General features: G+C 41.3%; 1 protein-coding gene across 4 annotated transcripts; it reads left to right on the forward strand.

Annotated features, from left to right (window-relative positions):
- Positions 1-1,687: 1,687 nt before the first annotated feature.
- NFYB (nuclear transcription factor Y subunit beta) lies at positions 1,688-20,519 on the forward strand. 4 transcript variants are annotated; one of them, XM_046013495.1, is made up of 8 exons: positions 1,688-1,815; positions 4,372-4,458; positions 10,957-11,050; positions 12,465-12,595; positions 14,751-14,948; positions 16,225-16,306; positions 17,207-17,286; positions 18,003-20,518. In XM_046013495.1, the coding sequence occupies exons 2-8, from the start codon at positions 4,453-4,455 to the stop codon at positions 18,033-18,035; spliced, it is 624 nt and encodes a 207-aa protein (XP_045869451.1). In that variant the 5' UTR covers positions 1,688-1,815; positions 4,372-4,452; the 3' UTR covers positions 18,036-20,518. The 4 variants fall into 4 exon arrangements, with proteins under 4 accessions (XP_045869451.1, XP_045869454.1, XP_045869452.1 ...); XM_046013498.1 differs by lacking the exon at positions 1,688-1,815 and adding an exon at positions 2,004-2,027 and having other exon boundaries at positions 18,003-20,519; XM_046013496.1 differs by lacking the exon at positions 1,688-1,815 and adding an exon at positions 2,506-2,639 and having other exon boundaries at positions 18,003-20,519.
- The last annotated feature ends 536 nt before the right edge of the window (positions 20,520-21,055 follow it).

Below are 21,055 nucleotides of genomic sequence, written 5' to 3' on the forward strand. Positions count from 1 at the left end.
CTTGATAAACAGTGGGAGCTGACGAACCTTGTTGTTGCATCACAACTGAGCATGTCTGTTAGATCAACAGTACTGAAATAAGAGCATATGAACTCAGGAAAAGCAGTCATCGTGCAGCGTTTGGTTCATCATCCAGTGTGTGGATTAGTCATACATCTCTCAATCCTACTACTTCCTTTTTTTGTATTTCCTGTCTTTGAGCACATCATTTCACTCTGAAAACTCCACTTGCATCGGTCATCATCAAGGGAGAGGTCCAAGGCAGACCAGTTTTACCCCTTTTTAGCAAATGACAGTTTTTAAAAGTTTGATGGAGATTGAAATTCATATCATATAAAGAGCTTAAGATAGGAGGCCAACTTTTTTTTTTTTTTAGGGTTTTCTTTGTGCATTTTCTTTAATTCCAAACAACCCTAAGAAGTAGCGAGCAACTATCAGTCTCATTACAGAGGTGAGGAAACTACAAGGGAGGGGCAAAGAAATGCGGCCAGGGTCGTAAGACAGTACACGAGAGGAGCTGGAATTCAAGTCAGGATGTCTGATTGCACAGTGGCATTGCTACTTAACTCCTCTTGGAATAACTTGGAGGCTTTCACTTGTCATTGCTTCCTTATTTGCTCTTGAAATGTTAAAATATGCGGAGAAACAGTAGGAGCTCTATAAATAAAACATGGCTATGTATTTTTAAATGATTAAAGCTGGAAAGTTTAATGTGGCACCGGGCCACTTGTTTAGTGGAAGTAAAGGGAACGCGATTGCCCGCTGCCGTTGCAGAAATCCTGCCGCCCTTCGCGGCGCGCGGCGGTGTCTGGCTCACAGCCCATCTGTGATGGTCGCAGCCCCGGGAAGTCTGACCCACACTGCAGTCAGGAAAAGCCAGCGGGGGTGCCTGGCTGCAGAGGCAGGAACAGGGCATGGAGTCTTGCGGCCCAAATAATCACCTGGTTGGGAAAAGCCCATGTCAGGTAGCAACTGTTGGGGGTGCGGGGCGGGGGCGCTGGAGGGGGACAGGAAATGCAACATTTTAAATTCAGGGTGAAGGCTGGCTCGTCCGACCAACCTGTTAAACCTGAAGGAGAAGGATTGTATCTTTAGATGAAATCTGAACGACGAACATCCGAGCTCCGTGACCGAGAGGGAGCCGTTGTGCGTTTGGCAACGTTTACAGGCACACAAGGAAAACACGAGGTGCTGAAGGCATTCCAGGAGGGAGCCGTCATTCAAATCCACCGGGAGCTCGAGTGTCGCCCTGGCGGGCGGTTTCTGCCCTTGGTTTCCCCTTCTAAAAAATCGTCGGGCGGGTGAGACGCTTTCACGTGGGGGGAGGGAGGGGGCAGCAAAGGAAGGGAAGCCTGAGAAATCACGCATCGCGGAGGCCCGGGAAAACACCGTGGGAAGAAAACCCGCATAGATCTCAAGAGCGTGCCCGAGTCCCTGCCCTGGGAAGCCCCCGCCGTGCACAGAGGCCGCCCGCAGCCCCGCGCAGCCGCTGCAGGAGCCGCCCGCCGCTCGCCGCGGCCCTCAGCCCGCAGCCGGCTCTGCAGGTTCCGGCTGCCGCGGCCGCTCCGCACACCCGGCGAAGGCGGGGCGGGGCGGGGCCGCGGCCGGGGGCGGGGCCGGGGCGGGGCCGCGGCGGGCGGGCACGCGGGAGGCGCGGAGGGAGGGTGTCGCGCCGAGGGAAGCGGCCCGCGGCGGAGGGAGGGGAGGCCGAGTCCTGGAAGCGGAGCTCCGCGCTGGGACTGGTTCCTTCGCAGCCATTTTCTGTCCAACCAAACAGCCGATTGGAGACGGGAGCCAACCAGGGCTGCATTGGAGGTTTGTGTCTCGCTTCGGCCAATGATCGCTCCTAAACCGACTCCACTTTAGCTCGAATGAAATGTCCGTCTCCTCCCGGCGCCGTCCCCGCCGCCAACGCCGCCGCGGCCCGGGCCACTCGCCTCCCTCCCGCCCGCCCTCCCGCCTGGGGCCGGGGCCGGGCTGGGGCCGGGCCGGCGCCTGCGAGGCCGCTCCCGCTGCGGGCCCGGCCGGTGAGCGGGCGCGGGGCCGCGGCGCGGCTCTTTGTGCTCCGGGCCGAGGAGCGGCGGGACTCGGGCCAGGCCGCCTCCTGCTCGCCGCCGCCGAGCTCCGGGCCCGAGGCCGAGGAGGGGGCGCCGGGGCCCCGTTGGGCCCCCTCTCGGCGGCGCCCCGGCCGGCTCCATTTTGTGCGGGCAGCCGAGCGGGGGGCACTGGCCCGGACCCCGGTTCCGACCCTGCGCCCTTGGCCGGGCTGCCGCGCGGAGTCCCCGGGGGCGCCCCCCTCCCGCCCGCTCTCCCGCCCGCCGGCCCGCGGGGGCATGGCAGGGCCGGGCCGCTTTGTCTGCCCCGGCGCCCCGAGCGGGCGGGCGGGCGGCAGGCGTTGGGCGCGGGCCCGGGGCCTGGGCGGGCGAGTCGGGGGATGCGCGCCAGGGGCGGTCGCCCGGCACCGGCGGGACTGACAGTCGGCCGGGCCGGGCGGTGGGGCCGGGGCCAGCCCGCGCACCTTCGTGGGGAGGAAGCTAGGTCCCCGGGAGGAAGGAGTGGATTTGGTTTCCCCGCAGTCTGGCTTACACGTAAAGAATGCAGCCATCTGGCGGCTTGCGGTCCCTGGACTTGCCCCGAAGGTGGGAAGGAAGCCTTTCGGATTGGACTAAGGTTTTAATCTTCGGTGGGAGGCGGGGAGGATCTACCGGGCCTGAGGAGCAGTAGTCTTTGAGAACAAAGAATTACAGAGCACCCACAAGTCGTAATCTTGGCCAAAGTACTGTAACAAGATAATTTAAACAAGGTTAGGTAGCATACGACCTTAAAAAAAAAAAATAGCATCCCACTAACCCGCATGGACTCCACGGTGCCCTGGTTCGTGCCACGAATCCCTGGGGTGGTTTGGGCTTGCAAACTAATCGGCAAAATAAAGTGGTAAGATAAACTGATCGATATAAGTGGCATTAATAAATAAGGGTTTTATTTGTAAAGTATTGAAAGTTTAACCAGAATTCCTTAAAAGGCGATTATTCCTTCCCCGCACTGCTCCTGTAGCTTAATTTAAGGATTCTATTGATGCAAAACTCTGGTTGTTGATGCCAAAGAATGGAGGGTGGAGGAAGGGTCTGCTGCTTTTCTTGGATACAAATTTGCATTTCTTCAAACATTAAACAGATGTATGCATTCCCTTGAGCTTTCACATATATCATAACCTGCCTTTAGGAAAATATGTACCAGATGAGGTGACAGTGTTTATCTTTAATATATTGACTCTAAATATATACCGAGTCAACTATTTGGGTGAGAGAGTGTGGTGAGGTGTGCCCCCCTCCTCCAAGCAAAATACATAAATGTATATAGCTCCATTATTTTAAGTGTACTGAGGATTTTCTTTTTCAAAGACACCCTTAAAAAAACGCTTCTAGCCACAAGGAAGGAATCTTCTGGGCAGTTTTGGGGTTAGAAAGAGGACAATATTTAAAAAAGAAATCAGACATTGCTTTTAAGATTATAGCAGAGTAGACAATGTCAGCCAGTCTTTGCTGCCTGGACTGACATTTAAAAAATTCAATTCGTGGCTACAATTTTTTTTCCTTCTGTTTACTAGATTTCATGCTTGAATGCATAGCATTATTTTCCCTTCCTTTTACAATTAACACTGAAAGGATATGTTTTTGTTTTGCCCCTCCCCCCAATTTAATTGCTTCACTTGAAAAAAGGGAAAAGAGCAAATGAGAAATGGAGATTGTAACATTGTAATTGATACCAATTTATTCAGCTGTTTATGCCTTACAGTGAAAACGAAGTGCTATTCAGATGCAATTTTAGTCCAAAATGGTGGTGCTTTAAAATGATAAATAAAGGTCCTAATTGATTGTGTTCCATGTATGTTCTCTGGGCAGCATGTATCTTCTTTTCAGTATCATCCGAGGTATTTAAAAGCATTGTTTTCTGAGATACTCTTCTCCCCTTTTGAGCTTTTGGACTCTTAAATCTCACTCTAAAATATTAAGAAAATCAATGAAAAATTAAGTTGGGGTGTTAATGGGTGTTAATATTTTGAAGAATTTAGATGTGTAAAAATTTTTGTCTCGTGCATATAATTTGGGGTGTTGTGACAAATATTTATGATGAACATGACTAAATTCGGGGTTATGTTAGGAAAGCAATTCCTCCCTGCCATAGAATTAACTTTTTTGCCAGGTCTCCAAAATATATCTGCCAATTTAAGAAACCTTTATTGGGCGCCTGCTTTTTTGCACTCTGTTGAATAAGAATAGTAGGTGAAATTATACACGCTTTTAAAATTTTTACTAGGAAGAAAGCCTGTAGGCAGTACGTTGTTACTACTAATAGATGTTTATCTTCTAGGTTGAAGTTGGGCGAAGATTAGCCCTCCTTTTAGAAAGGTGTTCCTGAACACCACTGACAACACGGTTCTGACAGTATTTCATGACGGTAAGTATGTCTTACCATTTTGGTGGTTAATTGGATTTGAACAGTAATTAGCTGGAAATAAAATTATACCTAATGTCTTACTGGAGATCCCAAGCAGAAGGAATGTCCTTCAAGTCTAGACAGACAGTACGTCCACTCAGTCATTCCTGTTGCTTCTTTCTTTTTAGGGACTGGCATGTATTGTTTCCTGTGGGCTCCTAAGTGCTGTGGAGACTACGAGATAAAAAGCTTGTCCCAGCTCTTAAGAGGCTTGTCTGTTCTGCTAGAAGGGCTTCAGTGGAACTGAATGCTTAGAGGACAATTGTGCAGGGAATGGGGCATGTTAGTTCTAAGGGTAGCAGAGATGAAAAGACCAGTGGTGTGGTAGGCCTGGGTAGTTGCAACTGTCTTGGACTTAGCCTTGAAGGATGGGTGGGATTTGGATAGTGTAGGGTATCACCGAAAGCAAAAGCCTGAAGGCAGGGATGCGTAACTGATGTTTAGGGCATGGGGAGCAGATTTGCATCATCCAAGTGGAGATTTCATAGGATAATTTAGTGCGAGATACCACTTTTCCTGTCTGGATACTTAGTTTTGAATCTGCTACTATATTTGTGATGTCAGGCATGTTACAACTGCCTTCAGCCATGACTCAGGCCTCAGTCCTAAAATAAAAGAGCTGTACCTGGTGATCCTTAAATATTTTAGGCACATTCTAGCACTAAGATTTTTATCAGCCCTGAAGATAGAGTTGGAAACAAGTTTAGTTAAGTGGGGGATCCACTCATGAAAATCCATGGAAAAACTAGGTTTGGATTTGACGCTGAAGACTTTTAGAACCATTCCAGGTTCAGGCGCTATAGAAACGGTATTCGAGTGAGATCCGTCTTAAAACCGTATGTACCCTGGTAGGTTCGATAGTAATGCAGTGGCAGGAGAGAAAGGAAGGGCATATCCAGGAAAATTATTACAAGAAGTGGAACTTGGAGGAGACAGAAGAATCTAAGATCACATGGGTATAATTAGCCTTGGGAGGGTGGGATCACAGTGGCTAGAAAACAGATGAGGAGCTCTCAGCCACTGCCTCCTTTCAGGACACGGGGAGGGTGAGTTTCATTTTCCAAAATCTTAAGTTGGCAGTGATGGGATATCAGACATGTTCTACGGGCATGGCCCACTGGAGTGGCAGGCAGGATATGGTTGTAGATTTAGGACTTCTAAGCATAGAAGTAGTATTTAATGAGTTCATTAAGAGAGTAAGAGAAGAGGGGCACCTGGGTGGCTCAGTGGGGTAAAGCCTCTGCCTTTGGCTCAGGTCATGATCTCAGGGTCCTGGGATCGAGCCCCGCATCGGGCTCTCTGCTCTGCAGGGAGCCTGCTTCCTCCTCTCTCTCTGCCTGCCTCTCTGCCTAGTTGTGATTTCTCTCTGTCAAATAAATAAAATATTAAAAAAAAAAAAAGAGTAAGGGAAGAAACAGGAAAGGATAACCTTGGCTGAAACTAACAACTGGGCTGTGGGGAGGAAAAAATAAACCAGGAAAATAAACCAGCAAAATCAAGGGAGAAGAGAATTTCACGAGTAAGTGTGGGGTCCTCGGTGGCCAGCACTACTAACAACAGGAAGTAGGAATAGGAATGAAGGCAAGATTACTGGCAACTTCCGAAAGCGGGTTGAGTATCCTGTTGGGGTGGAGAAGCGTGTGCCAGGGAGCTGCAATAGGAATGCAGAGAGGCGTGAGGACCGTCAGGGTGACCATAATCGCTAGCCAAGGGTGTGGCGTGGAATCACGGCCTTCCAGGGCTCTGTGTACTTCTGTGTGTTCAGTGAGGGAGCGTGAGCATGTTGAAGAAAGAGCGAAGCAGCTGGGCTGAAGATCCATTGGAGGGGAGGAATGTTCCTGTCACTTCTTATCCTCAAGAGATAAAAAGGAATTGGTCCAGAGAACAGATGAAAGGGGTTACGTGAGAGAGAAAAACTGTGCCTGGAGAGAAGGGTGAGAACTGTACTTGAAGAGACAAAAATAATATTAGCTTACGTTTGTTGAGTTCTTATTATGTATCATACACTTTCCTAAGTGCTTTTTATATAATAACTTCATTTCTCATAGCAACTCCATCTTAAAAATGGGGAAGCTGAACCACTAAGAGGATAGTAAGTAAAGACATATAGCTCGTAAGTGGGAGCCCAGCCTCAAACCTGGGTGGTCTGCCCTAGGGGCCCATGATGGCTTTTGATCCCGAACCCCAAACCAGGTGTATTGCTTACATCCCACAGATAATGTCCTGGCTTGAGAAGCAACTTTAAATGTTTTTAATATGCAGTCATTAGACCTAGAATTTAGAGAGGCCAAAGTATAGATTTAGGCTTATGGACTATAGGGAAAACTATTAGGAACAAATACTGTAAAGTACTTGGCATCTGAGACTCTGGATTTAAATCCAATTTACTCTGCCACCTTTGGCAAGTCATTAGCCTTCTATAACCTTAATTTTCTCATCTGCTTCACAGGGTCATGAACAGTGCATGAGATATTTAGAAAGTGCTCAATAAATGTTAAACACATTAAAGAGGGAAATATTTCCCGCATTTGCCACAAATTAGTGTAATTTAAATACTGCTACATCACCAAATTATTGTATTAGCCAGCCGACCATTGATTTCACATAATATTTTAGAAAACAATATCAGTTCAACTAAGGAAACAGAATAGTCAATCACATTAATTTAAAGGGATTGAACTACCCTTTGTCCGTAGTTACCAGTTTTCTTGGATCTAATGATCGGCTGCTTTACCCATAGTCTCGTGGCTCTCCTGCATGCCCTTCCCTCTTTGCTGTCTGGGTAAGGCGCAGCCCTTTAGCTTCCCTCCCCTTCCCCCAGCTGCGGATGTGTCATGACTGTGCCCCTGCGCATTTGTGCTCCCCGGCTCCAGCTCGGCTTTGTTGCCCAGAGCTCCCATTCCCTGCCTTGCCCGTTCTCTATCTCCGTGGCTGCAAGAACCCCAGCAACATCCCCTCGGTCCTTCCTCTGCTGCATTTTCACTCAGTCACCAGGTCTGTGGATTTGACCTCCGGCAAGGCTCTTTCCTCTGCTCCCCTTGATCTCCATTGCTATTGTCCTGGACCGATCTGGGGAATGAATGTTCATCATCTTGCCTGAATTCATGCGCTGACTGCAGCCTCGTGGTCCTTCGTGGTCTTCTACCCTCATTCTTGCTCCTCCATTTCTACACTGGACTGAAGCCAGAGTTTCAGCAGAACTGTGCAAATCAGACTTCCCTTTGATTTGCTCTTGTCCACAAGGCACCGCTTCATCTAGCCTCTTGTTAGTTCATTCTAGTCCACCAGTAGTAGATTTCTGTTTCCTTTGCCTGGAACGTTCTTTCCCCATTCTTCCTTGCCTGACTGATTTCTATCTTTTCATCTATTTAAATGTCATTTCCTGAGACCGCTTCCTTGACTCCCCAGACTAGTGTGGCCCCCCTTTTGCAATAAGCTCTCAAAGCATATAACAAAACCTTTGTTTTCCTTAGCACTTGGCACTAGTAATTATTGTAATTATTTAATAGCTATATATAACATTTACTGAGTACCCCTATTATACTATGCTGAGCCTTTCCGTGGCGAGTCCTGTCTTCATTTCACTTGCTCAAGGTCTCATGGCAAGTAAGTAGGAAGGAATTCAAACCAGGTGATAGGATTCCAGAGCCTGTGCCTTGGAAGTATTAATAGACTACATTCCACATCCCTTTCCCCTACCACTAGTTTACGTAATACTTTTCTTCCCTGCAAGATGAGGACAGAGATCTTGTCTATGTTGTTGACTAGGCTACATCCCCAGCACATAGCACGGACCTGATAAATACCAGGTGCTTACTTGGTAAGTATTTGTTGACTGGTTTACTTAAAATCTCCAGCCTATTTTGAATATTTTTACAGGAAGTTTAGACCTTGAAAAAGCCTCTGGGATGTATCTAGCAAGTACCTCTGTCTCATTTCCCCACTCATATATATGCGAATGGCTAGCATATTAGAAGCATCAAAGATGAGGCTTAATTTGTTACCAGGTATCTTGGTGATTCAGAGAAGGGGACACTCATTTGGGGCTTGCAGAATAGGGTAAATCAGAAAGATTTCAGGAGAGTGGGAGAACACTGGGATTAAAGTATGGGGCAGGATTTTAAGGTAGAAAGATAGGAAGACAGGTGTGATGAAATGACCGAAGAGCGAGGGCTTGCAGACCCAGAGACACACGCAGCTAAGTCTGCACCGTGCAGCTTATTCTCAAGAAGGGCGGGTGGGATCACCATCTCCTGAGTACACGGCTCTTTAGCAGGTTCCCTTTCTTTCATTCTGACAACTCTGAAATACTTTCAGAAGTATTTTTTAGAAGACTGAGGTGTAGAGGCTAATGCTGTGAATCCAAATGATAATCTTGCTACTAATTCCAGTGTATGACAAGAAAATGTGATTTAAACTTTTTGCCTTTAATACTTTTTTTCATGTTATATTTACAAATTAATTGATCCCCCAGACAGATGCCCCTGCCCCCTGCCCCACCCCAACAAAGATTTGTTTCCAGTTTTAGGTTCTGAAACAACCACTTTGGTCCTTTCTCCTAAACTGTCATCTCCCTAATCTCCCTTAGGGCATTATAAAAACTAGTCAATTCACAGTTATCTTAATTGAGCTCTCTTTCATGGCTAATAAATCCATCATCATATCTATTAAAGACCATTCTCTGGGCACCTGGGTGGCTCACTGGGTTAAGTTTCTGCCTTAGGCTCAGGTCATGATCTCAGGGTCCTGGGATCGAGTCCCGCATCTGGCTCTCTGCTCAGCAGGGAGCCTGCTTCCCCCTTTCTCTCTGCCTACTTGTGATCCCTCTCTTTCAAATAAATAAAATTGTAAAAAAAACAAAAACAAAACCAACAACAACAGAGAGACCATTCTCCTAGTATCTTGTTAGCATTTTAGGATTAAAATAGCATTTTATTTTGGGTACTGTTTCACATTAGCTGTTTAAGATGGGAAAGGTGATACTATTTCCATTTTGTGTAGAAACACATTTAATGGGTGGGGATGCTGTTTTCAGGGATCAGCAGGGGAGTCAGACTCAGAGCTCACTGACCATTGTTTACTACCTTTTAGAAGCCACTGTGAAGTACCAATAACTAGGTACCTTGTACTTGTGCACATTATTTAAAGTCGGTGAATTCTGTTCTCGAGCCCCTTAGAAAACTATTTTTATTTATGGATTTGATTATGGAAATGTATCTTTATCTACAATTAAATTAAACACCAGTCAACAGATGTATCAAAGAATTGTCATGTTTTTGAAGACTTGGAAACTGGCCTGCTGTTTTACGAGTAGATGAAAATCCAACAGAGTCGGAAAACATGATGTGGCACCCAAGGACTTAAACAGTGCAATGAATAACATTAAACTTGTTATCAATGTCCTGGCCCTGATAAACATGTAGGATCAAGTGTTTCTTGATTTGGACTGAAAGCATGTATAGATTGTACTTAATTTTTGCCACGCTTTTTATTCAGGTAATGCATTTGCAATTTTTCCACCCACAGATAGCTAGTCCCTTATTGTTTGAATAGTATTATTTGCAAAGTGGAAAGATTTCCAGGGTTTGCCATGTTGGTGAAATGGAATGGAGACAGTTTGGGGCTTATGGTTCAGTTTTCTCTAGGTTTTCCCTCTTCGAATTCTTTTAGCTCTGAGCAAACTTAATTAAGCAGGCTTCTTTTAAAAACAGTCATTTTAATTCTCATTCTTGTCTACGGTTATAATTTTACTGTCTTCTTATGCAGATCCCCCGTCTCCCTGACCACCCCCTCCCCTTTTTTTCTTTAAAGAATCTGAAGTTTGAGGGTTGGGGGCAGGAGGGGGGAATTGTGGAGTAGAATTAGAGCTGTTAGGCTGGTTCAGAGTAGGGTGTGCTTTCAGGTTGTGCGGTCCCAGGTTTGTTCAAGGAATCCGTATGCTTCTCATGCCAAACAGCAGTTTGAACCAAGACATTGCCCATGTGGAACTTCTGTGAGACAGCAGAGAAGGTATGCACAAGAGCAAAAGGATTCGCATAGGACTATCCGGCTGTGGCAGGAGAGTGGAAAGTGATGGAAATCAGTGACTTTAGGTGACTATTCAGCTGACTTTGGTTTTGGTTGTCACTCCAGGGACAAGCTAGGTTGTAAGTCAGGGTTGTCTGCACTCTATGTGAGGATTATGCAATTGCAAAGAAAGAGGTGTGTGTTTTAGGTTCATTTCCTTGTTTTGCTTCCCTGTTGGGCTTAATGCTTATCACCTACAGAGAGTAGACAGGGGCATCTTGAAACACTGGAAAATTATCAAAAGGTTTCCAAGTCAAGAGATATGTAATCTTTTAATAAGCTTAATGCCTTGAAAACTAATTGACCCATCCTATGACAGTTTATGAGTACTGAATTTATTAGGTTTTTTTAGACGTTTTATTGAGGAGTATTGCAAAACGTCTTTCCTCATAGATGGATGGCGACAGTGCTACAACAGATGCTTCTCAACTGGGCATCTCTGCGGACTACATCGGAGGAAGCCACTACGTGATACAGCCTCACGACGGTGAGAAAGCTGCAATTAAAGACATTCCCCGGAGAAACAACTTAGTGGAAATTATAATAATGTGATGTTCCAGGTTACTTTTGTCTTTACAGGAAAATTAGCAGTCTTGTGTCAAAGTTCAGTGATAGTCTAAAACAAGGCTGTTTTTATTAGAAATAGTCGGTAGAAGAGTGATGAGTTCTGGAAGAGAATTCCAGAAGAGAGTTCTAGAAAAGTATTTTTTTGGACACCTAGGTGGCATCCGACTCTTGATATCAACTCAGATCTTGATCTCAGAGCTAGGAGTTCAAACCCTTCATTGGGCTCCATGCTGGGTGTGGAGCCTACTTTAAAAGAAAAAGTATGCTTTTTTTGGTAGAGAGCTCATGTGTGAGTGGGGGAAGGGGCAGAGGGGGGATGAGACTGGCAAGCAGGCTCCATGCCCAGCACAGGGCCCTATGCAGACTCTGAGATCAAGAGCTGAGCTGGTCTAAAGAGTTGGATGTTTAACTGACTGAACCACCCAGGTGCTCCCTAAGATAGACTTTTTGGTAGGCAGTTGGGGGTGGGCGATTAGTTACTGCATCCTGAAACAGATACACGTAAAAATGTAACTTGAAAAAAAAATTGTAACTTGAATCAGCTTAAGTGCCTAGAAAGAGTACATATTACTTAAAGAATACTGCATTTAGTTAAAAAAGGCTATTACTGGTACTGTGAAAGCTACAGTTATATCTGAGTCTATATAATTCAATGATTCACTTTTTGCAAGAACATTGGATCAGTGCTATAGCTTTGTTCAAAAAGTTAGTACATAGTATTAATGCAATTGGCTCAGTAATGTTCAAATCCACTTTTTCCATGCTGTGTAAACTTGGCTTTGTATAATATAACCTCATAATCTAGAGATATGCAAGGAACTATAGGTCATAGTCTATAAATTTTCTAGCTAAGTTATGTAACAAATACTTATGGGTAATTCTTCTGTGGAAGATGCTTTACTGAGTTCTAGGAAGTACACAGAGCTGATCCCTGGCCTAAGGTAGCCGTTATCTAAGAGGGAGGGTGAGAAAGAAAAAGAATTACAAAATGTGTCAGAAAAGACACAGAGGAGCACTTTGTGATACTTTGTGAAAGGAGAGATCACTTCTGAAGGTGCTGTGGAGATGCTTTTGAGCTTTTTTGAGAATGGGTAGGTAATATTATAGTAGGCAGAGTTGAGGATCAAAGGATTTGAGGCAATGGGTTTGAAACTGATGAGTAGATTCGGTTATGGCTGTGACAAAATTATGAAAAGAACTGCTATTCTCCTCCCTAAAAATGATTAGGAAATGAACCAGGATGGTTCTTATCTTAGATCTTTTCAGGTAGTCTTCTCTATGTTGAAGTAAAGATGATGAGAAACTTTAAACCTAAGTCATTTTTATTTCTTTAGATACTGAGGACAGCATGAATGATCATGAAGACACAAATGGTTCAAAAGAAAGTTTCAGAGAACAAGATATCTATCTTCCAATTGCAAATGTAGCAAGGATAATGAAAAATGCCATACCTCAAACGGGAAAGGTAATGTGGAGGAGACATCTCACCGGGGCTTATTTTTCCAGGGGAGAGGGGAGCAGAGACCCACGTTGAGTGTGTAGCTGTGAGCATGGTCAGCTATTGATTTCAGCCATTCAGCCTTCCCCAGGTCCAGCAGCTCTTTCAGCACTACGTGTTACTGAGCAGGACTCCATGTGCGGTTCCCACGCCCACCCCCCCCCCCCCCCCCCCCGCTTCCCCTGCCCCCACGTGAAGCAGATAAAATAGAATGAACCATCTCTTGAAAAACAGGTGCATTATCAGAACTATCAGGTTTGGGCATATGGAGTTGAGACTTCTATAATGTTGCAGCAAAATTGGGTCATTTTGGACTGATATGGAGAAAATCCTTACATTTGGAAGCAACTATTTTTATATAATCATAAATATTAATGTATATTTAAATTTAACTGGCATGATTTTTTAAGTAGTTCTGTCTTGAGACAGACAGTTGTATAGACAGTTATTTTTAACAACTTTAAAAAAAACTCGTCACTCTACTCATCACTTGGTCTGAATTAGAAGCCACTTTTTTTATATATTGTATTTAATAATAAACTTTTTTCTCATTGTAGCTTATAAAGTGCTGATGAAATTAATAAAGCTCAGAAATAAATGTAATATTATGCAAAGCCTAGAAGTTCTAGTATGAGAGGTCCTCCTTATGCTTTGAGGGGAAATAAAGCACACTGCTGATTACGGTTTCTGTTGCTAGCCCTGTGCTGCCCCGCACCTCAGGCCACGGGCCCCACATGGTTCTTGAGCACTTGAAATGCGGCGAGTCTGAATTAAGATGTGCTGTAAATGTAAAACAGAACTTCAGATTGTGCAGGCTTAGTATGAAAAAAAGAATTAAAATACCTCAGTTTTAAAATGGATTCTCTGGGGCGCCTTGGTGGCTCAGCGGTTTAAGCTGCTGCCTTCGGCTCAGGTCATGATCTCAGGGTCCTGGGATCGAGTCCCACATCGGGCTCCCTGCTCAGCAGGGAGCCTGCTTCTCCCTCTCCCTCTACTCCTCCTCCCTGCTCGTGCTCTCTCTCAAATAAATAAATAAAACCTTTAAAAAAAAAGAATCCATTTTATCTTCTGTTTAAATGATAATATTTTGGATTTTTTGGGCTGAATAAAATATATTATTAAAATTAATTTCTCCTTTTTATTTTTTAAAAGATTACTTGTTTATTTGACAGACAGAGATCACAAGTAGGCAGAGAGGCAGGCAGAGAGAGAGGAGGAAGCAGGCTCCCTGCTGAGCATACAGCCCAGTGTGGGGCTCGATCCCAGGGCCCCGGGATCATGACCTGAGCCGGAGGCAGAGGCTTTAACCCACTGAGGCATCCAGGCGCCCCAATTTTACCTTTTTAAAAACCTAGCTACCAGAAAATGTAAAGTCACACGTACAGCTAGCATACTATTATCTTGCCTGCAGCTCTTGTTTACTTTTCTCCATGGAGGTAGAAGACAGTATGCTTCAGCAAGCATTTTTGTTGTTCTGTTAGAAGTGGCTTTGGAATTGCTTTAATTCATTAGATTTTGACTTTGAAACCCCACACCCTTAAAAGAATTGCTTTTAAAATGAAGTGGCAGGTGTGTGCTGCTTTTCTAATAACCTCAAAACCTGTACCTGACACTTGGTATCTTCAGTAATAAAAATGTCACCAGATGTCGTTATTTCATTCCCTTGTAAAGCTTACATGAATTCAGTGTTTTGTCTTTTAAAAATTTTCTGGTGTCCTTATTTGTGGAACTGCTAGGGCAGAGGAATGATCCCTGAGTCTAGCCCACAGCAGACTACATATACCATGGGTCTGATTTTCTTGGGGCATTTGCTTAGAAAGATTTCATCTTTATGGGATGGTAGGGACATCCAGTGATTGCTTTTTTACCTAAATTATACCTGTTTTCAGAGAAGAGATGTCAAGGTTTCTCTTACTGGTATTCGAGTTATTACTCTTACTCCAAGGGTTGGAATTTTAATAGCACACATGTGTCAGTATAATTAGCGTATTATTTCCAAGATGAGATTTTAACAGCCACGAACTGAAATTTGTATTCTTCTGAATAGCTTTTTATTTTTGCAGGTTGTTAGGAACGGGATGGTGAGAGTCCCTGCAAATTTACCTGTGATTTTTCTCTTCAGATTGCAAAAGATGCCAAAGAATGTGTTCAAGAATGTGTAAGTGAGTTCATCAGCTTTATAACATCTGAAGCAAGTGAAAGATGCCATCAAGAGAAACGGAAGACAATCAATGGAGAAGATATTCTTTTTGCCATGTCGACCTTAGGCTTTGACAGTTATGTAGAACCTCTAAAATTATACCTTCAGAAATTCAGGGAGGTAAGTAGAATGCCTTCCATTATGCTTTTAAGAAACTAAGATATACTATTCACTTTAACTTTTTAAATGTATCATTTATCAGAAGAAGTATGTAATCACATTACTGTATTTAAATAGTATGTCCTTTCTTTTTCCCTTTGTTACTAATGACATCATAGTTGTGTAATGATTGAGAGCCTGGCCTCTGGATTCCAGCCACCTGAGGCTGAGTCCCAGATCCACCACATGTGACCTTGGGCAGATTAAATACGTTAGGCCTTGGTTTCCTGGTCTGTAAAGTTAGGTTAGTAATAATACCTACCTCCCAGGGTTATTGAGTAATAAAATAGTCGATGTACAGCTCTTAGCTTGGCATGTAGTGAGCACTCTGTAATGGTAACACATGCTGTGGTTATCATTAATTTAAAAGAGGTAGCACCTCAAAGCTTGGGGCCTTCTAGATAAGAAAAAGGGAATTCTAACTGTATCCCTTTCTTACTAAATTCTTCTGCATTTCCTTTTGGGTTTTGCCCTTTTGCCCCTGGTACTAATTCTGTGAAAATAAATTGAGATCAGTGTATTTATTTCCACACTCCAACTTGATATAGGATTCACATTGCTTGATATAGGATTCACATAGCTTTAATGTTAGAATCCTATTGAATTAGCGTTGTATGCATCGTCAAATGATTAAAGTAGGAAGAGAAGGTATAAATTCTTCACAGTACTTTTCTAAATCTTTTGCATCATAGAATCTTAGAGTGAGTGGATAGAAACTTAGAGCTCTTTGGTCCAACCTGTAATTTTTATTTAGGGATTTAAAACTTTAAATGTGCTGTTATAGGACTGCCCATTTGCCTCAGGACCATATATATATATATATATATATATATATATATATATATATATAAATATATAGTTAGTTAAATGATAATTTGGATCATTTATAGTAGATTTTTGAGCTGAATATTTATAGTATTTTGCAGACTACTTCATCTGTAAGTAGACTTCTATTTTCCTTTTGATGTTTTTTGGAATTAGAATAATTTATTTTTATCCATAAATATTTTAGATTTTCTAGGTCATTACTAACACTGTCTTGTGATGATTACTGCTTATATAAAAAGTTAGCATTTTGAAGGGCCTCTTCATATGTAATTAACCAGAAGTGTAAATAAATACTCTGTGCAGTGTTTGTAATAATAGAAGCTCCTAATTTTAGGAAATAAGCATTTTCATCTAGAAAACAGTATCTTTTGAATACCAGTGATTACTTTTTTGATTTTTCCTTCCCCAGGCTATGAAAGGAGAGAAAGGAATTGGTGGAACAGTCACAGCTACAGATGGACTAAGTGAAGAACTCACAGAGGAGGCATTTAGTAAGCAGTGTTATGATACATTTATGCAACTAAATTTGTTCATATAATGCATGTAGTTAGCAGTTATTAATACTAAATGTAACGGTACTTTTGGAATGCACTATTTTGAATAGTTCTTATTAGTTCATGCCCTTATGTTTGGAGTCAGTGAGGGATAAGCATAGAAATTTAAATTCTGCAGACGTTACAGTCTTTCAGCCATAGTTCTGATTTCCATAGCCCCTAGTTTTTAGTTTACGATCACATGAGACAGGAATGTTGAGAATTATAGCTTGTAATGTAAAATCTTGCGATTGAAATTAATTTGAACTGAAGGGTGTTTAAAGAAACTGAATGGGGTGCCTGGCTGGCTCCATTGGAGGAGCGTATGACTCTTGATTTCGGGGTTGTGAGTTTGGGCCCCATGTTGGGTGTAGAGATTACTTAAAAATAAAAAATCTTAAAAAAAAAAAAAGAAAATTGTCATATTGATTAAATAAAAGGTCTGTGGTGATTCTGTTTCTCATTTAAAATTTATAGGTATATATTTTGTATTTCTCGTACATAAAATACATGCTGCTTAGTTCCTGTAAGTGTTGCTCGCAGCTAAGCCTCATGGTATAGGTCTGCTTATGAATTAGAAACCCCATCCAGTCTCTGCAGATTTGTACACATGGGCAGTCAGCTCAAGTATATTTTAGAGAAATGAAGATTCAGAAAATTGAACACTTGAAGTCGGAAAAATGTGCTTTTTAGGGAGCTTTTTTTTTTAATGCTAAATTTGAGGGGTTATGATTTTGTTCAAGATGACATTGATTAGTGACAGAATTGTAATTAGACTTTCATGGCATGACTTTCGGGTTCAGACCCAAAGAGGAGATGCGATTCTTTTCCTGGTTTAACTTTTTTTTTGTCTTCTAGCTAACCAGTTACCAGCTGGCTTAATAACTGCAGATGGTCAACAACAAAATGTTATGGTTTATACAACGTCATATCAACAGGTAAAATACAACTTTCTTTGTAGCTTATTTAAAAAATTGATTGTATCCATTGATTTTTATCACAGGTAGTTAATTTCAGCACATCACAGTTGACCCTTGAACAACAGGGGTTTGAATTGCACTGGTCCACTTAAGTGCAGAGTTTTTACAGTACCATAGGTGTGGTTTTCTCTTCCTTATGATTTTCTTAATAACATTTACTTTTCTCTATTGTTGTTGTAAGAATGCAGTATATAATACATATATAAAACATGTTTTAATTGACTGTTTATGTTCTGGGTAAGGCTTCTGGTCAACAGTAGGCTGTTAAGTTTTTGGAGGGGTGAGAAGTTATGTGAGGATTTTCAGTTGTGCAGAGTTTGGCACCCGTAACCCCTGTTATCAAGGACCCGACTGTATTATTTTTAAGGACCTGATAAAGAAGGTTGTTAGAAATTGCTTTCTCAAAATATGTAATTTTGTATTCTCTTACTGATTAAAAATTGGTACATACATACTCATATTTGCATAGATTTCTAGGAAGATGCATAAGAAATTATTAAGTAGCTCCCTTGGGTAGACAGAATGGAGATTTGGGAGTGGGAAGTAGACTTATTTTTCATTGTCTATTGTTTTTACTCTTTGAATGTTTATGTTATTTTTTAAATAATGTATATTTTATTTTAAAAAATATATTTTTTCTTTAATTCTGCTCATTTTAAATTTTCTGACCTTAGATTTCTGGTGTTCAACAAATTCAGTTTTCATGATCTGAAGAAATGGTGGCATGGGGAGTGGAGAGAAGGGAAAGAGTCTGTACGATTCTGGAAACAGAGACATTAAGGAAGTGACTGGGGAAACGATGTCTCTTTGTATATTAAATAGCTGTAATGTAGCTTCCTGATGCTTGACTAATTGAGGTGTTAATTCTGACTTGAGAATCTTTTTCATGAATGATTTTAAAGAAAAATTTGGATTTTAAAGGTATTAAAATATTTTTGTTTTGTACGAGAGTTTGTTGCTCTGTATGACTCCTGTATGCATTGTATATTGCAATTTATTACTGTCAGAGATTTGTAGACAGTTTCTTATTTTCATATTGAATCATGTTACTTTTGTAATTCAAGTAAGCAGCTGGGTTAATTCATGATGTTTGCCCTTTTAATAAAATACAAGGGTAGAGTTCATTTTGAATGCAAGTTGCCTTTATTATACATTTGAGTTTGTCTTGGTTATATAATACCTTGCATGGTAACCTAGCTCGATTTTTAGCATTTGCCATATTTATTAAAATTAATTTTTTGTAAAACATACATAGCTTAAGCAGCACCATTTTTTAAAAATGTAATTGAAAATTAAGTGTGAATGCAGAAGCAAACATTGTCTGCCCTATTAAACTTGGTGCCCAGTAACAGTGTTTACACTGTTCATTGTGCCTGTTAAGATAGTTTTAGTTTATTGGAGCTTTTGTTAAGACCAAATTTGTTTGTGAGTTACAATTATTATGAGTGTTGGAATTCATTTAAGTTTAATGTAGTCCTACTGCTCTTGAAATGGTGCCCTTTTCATTTTTATATGATTTTTTTCCAAAGCATATCTTCAAATACTATAGTATCTTCTTCCAGAAGAGGAATTTTATAGTCTGATGGTAAATGTCCTCGTTTTACCTTTTTAATTGAAGTGTCAAGTTTCCTAATTATACTATGGGAACCAAGAAATATCAGACATCATGGTTGTGTATACAGAACTTTCTCTGCATGGGTGAGTGAATGCAGTGGAGAACAGAGTGAATGCTGTGAATGGTGTGAAACAGAAGCCCAACTTCTAGTGTGCTGTCTTGATCTTTGCAATAAACTAAACTTAGATAATGTAACTTTGTATAATTTAGTAGTATGTACTTGGGTTGTTCCTTTTTTAAAGTGAGGATTTGTATTTTCTCATCTATTCTTTTTGGTGGTAATTAACCTGAGTGTTTTGGGTTTTTTTTTAATATCAGCAATTGCTATTGTATAGTTTGCCTAAAAGACAATTTAAATGTCATCTTGGAAGGATGCTCTAATTTATAAAATAGAAGCAATTTCATAGATACAGGCTGAAGAGAAATATTTTACCTTGCCAGAAGGAGACTTTGAGGGCACATCTGGGCTAATCTGAGGTTAGTAACTCCCTCACTACCTTCCCATTTAAAAAATAATCTTCATTACAGAAAACTCAAATAGACAAAAAAGGGGAGGGTGTTAAGCAGAATCAACTATCATTCTATTGTGCTGAAATAACCAATGTTAATATTTTGGTAAATATCATTTGTCCTTTTACTTTGCTAAATATGTATATTTTTATAAAAATGGGCTCATACTTGCATACTGTTTTGTAACCTGCTTTTTTCACTTAATAATATATTGTAAACATCTTTCCCAGGTCATTACATAGTCTTTTATTTTTATTCATTTGTTATTCTGTTGTATGGCTGAACCATAATTTATTTAATCCTCTAGTGGACATTTTGACTATATGCATCTTTTCACAGTATAAAACAACACTTCACTGAATCTTGTGTACATCCATGACTGTTTTCTTAAATTCTTAGAAGTGAATTGCTAAGTTAACAGATACACAAAATTTTAAGGCTTTTGGTATTTCCACGTTAGTGTACTTCTGAAGTAGTCTCCATTTGATCCAGGCAATATATCAGTATAGACTGATAAAAGCACTTGGTCTTTATCAGATTCTTTCTCTAAAATTAAAGATTGGGTTATGTTTAATTATCAAGGAATTAGACACCTTTAAGATTTATATCAATATAAACCAAATGTCTAAATTTAGTAATTTGTTAGTAGCACTAAAACTTTAGGTGAAATCAGGTCAACTTTGGGTTGTATGGCCTTCCTCCTCTAAAGAACACTCGCCTTCTCCCTGTGTCAGGTACACACCTTCTGTTTATGCATGTGGGAGGGAGTATTGGCTTCTTACTTGGCCTGTGTTGCATTTCACTGAATGTCAGGTTTTCTTCCCCTGGAACTTCTTAAGGAGATAAGCTCTTACATTAACCTAAATGTTTTCTTTATAACTTTGTAGTTATTGCTTTTATGAGTATCTGAGAGAGAAATGGGCTTCAGTGTCTAAGTCATAAACAGGACTTTTGTAGCTTCTGTCTCTCCCCTCACTGCCTCATAACAGAGCTGCCAGGTGCAGAGAGAATTATAATTTTTTTTAATGCTACCTTCCCAATGTCATATACTTGGGTATGATGATGTATTAAGCTGTTTGTATTTTTTTCCTCCTACAGTGTCATTATCTATACAGTATTTTCCTTTCTTCAAAAATATGTCTTATTGCCTCTTTTCTGGATTGCTTTAGTGGGTTAAAGAAACACCAGTTCCCTTTAACAAAGCAAATTGAACACAGTTATGAGGGCCAACTAAAAGGATTTCTGCAGCACTACCAGTTAAGCATGATAAATGGAAAAAATAGTTTCTGCCATTTGCCAAGAATAAAATCTTGTGGTACAAGATTTTTAAGATCTAAATATTTTCTCTTTAGGGAAAGTTATTTTATCAACAGTCCAAAACAAGACAATATTTGTTGCTTTATGTGATAAAATACATGTCTGAATCATTCAAATGATACCAGGTAAGATCTATACCAAAAACTAAGCTATCCTATATGTATATTTTTGGTTTCTCTGTATTAGACAACTTATGTATGTTTATGTAATAATTTATGCATATTGACCTTAAACTCATACTAAGTCAGTGTATTCATGAGTAAAAAATAGAACAATCTCAACTAA

Source organism: Meles meles, chromosome 7, assembly GCF_922984935.1.
Source record: "Meles meles chromosome 7, mMelMel3.1 paternal haplotype, whole genome shotgun sequence".
NCBI lineage: Eukaryota > Metazoa > Chordata > Mammalia > Carnivora > Mustelidae > Meles > Meles meles.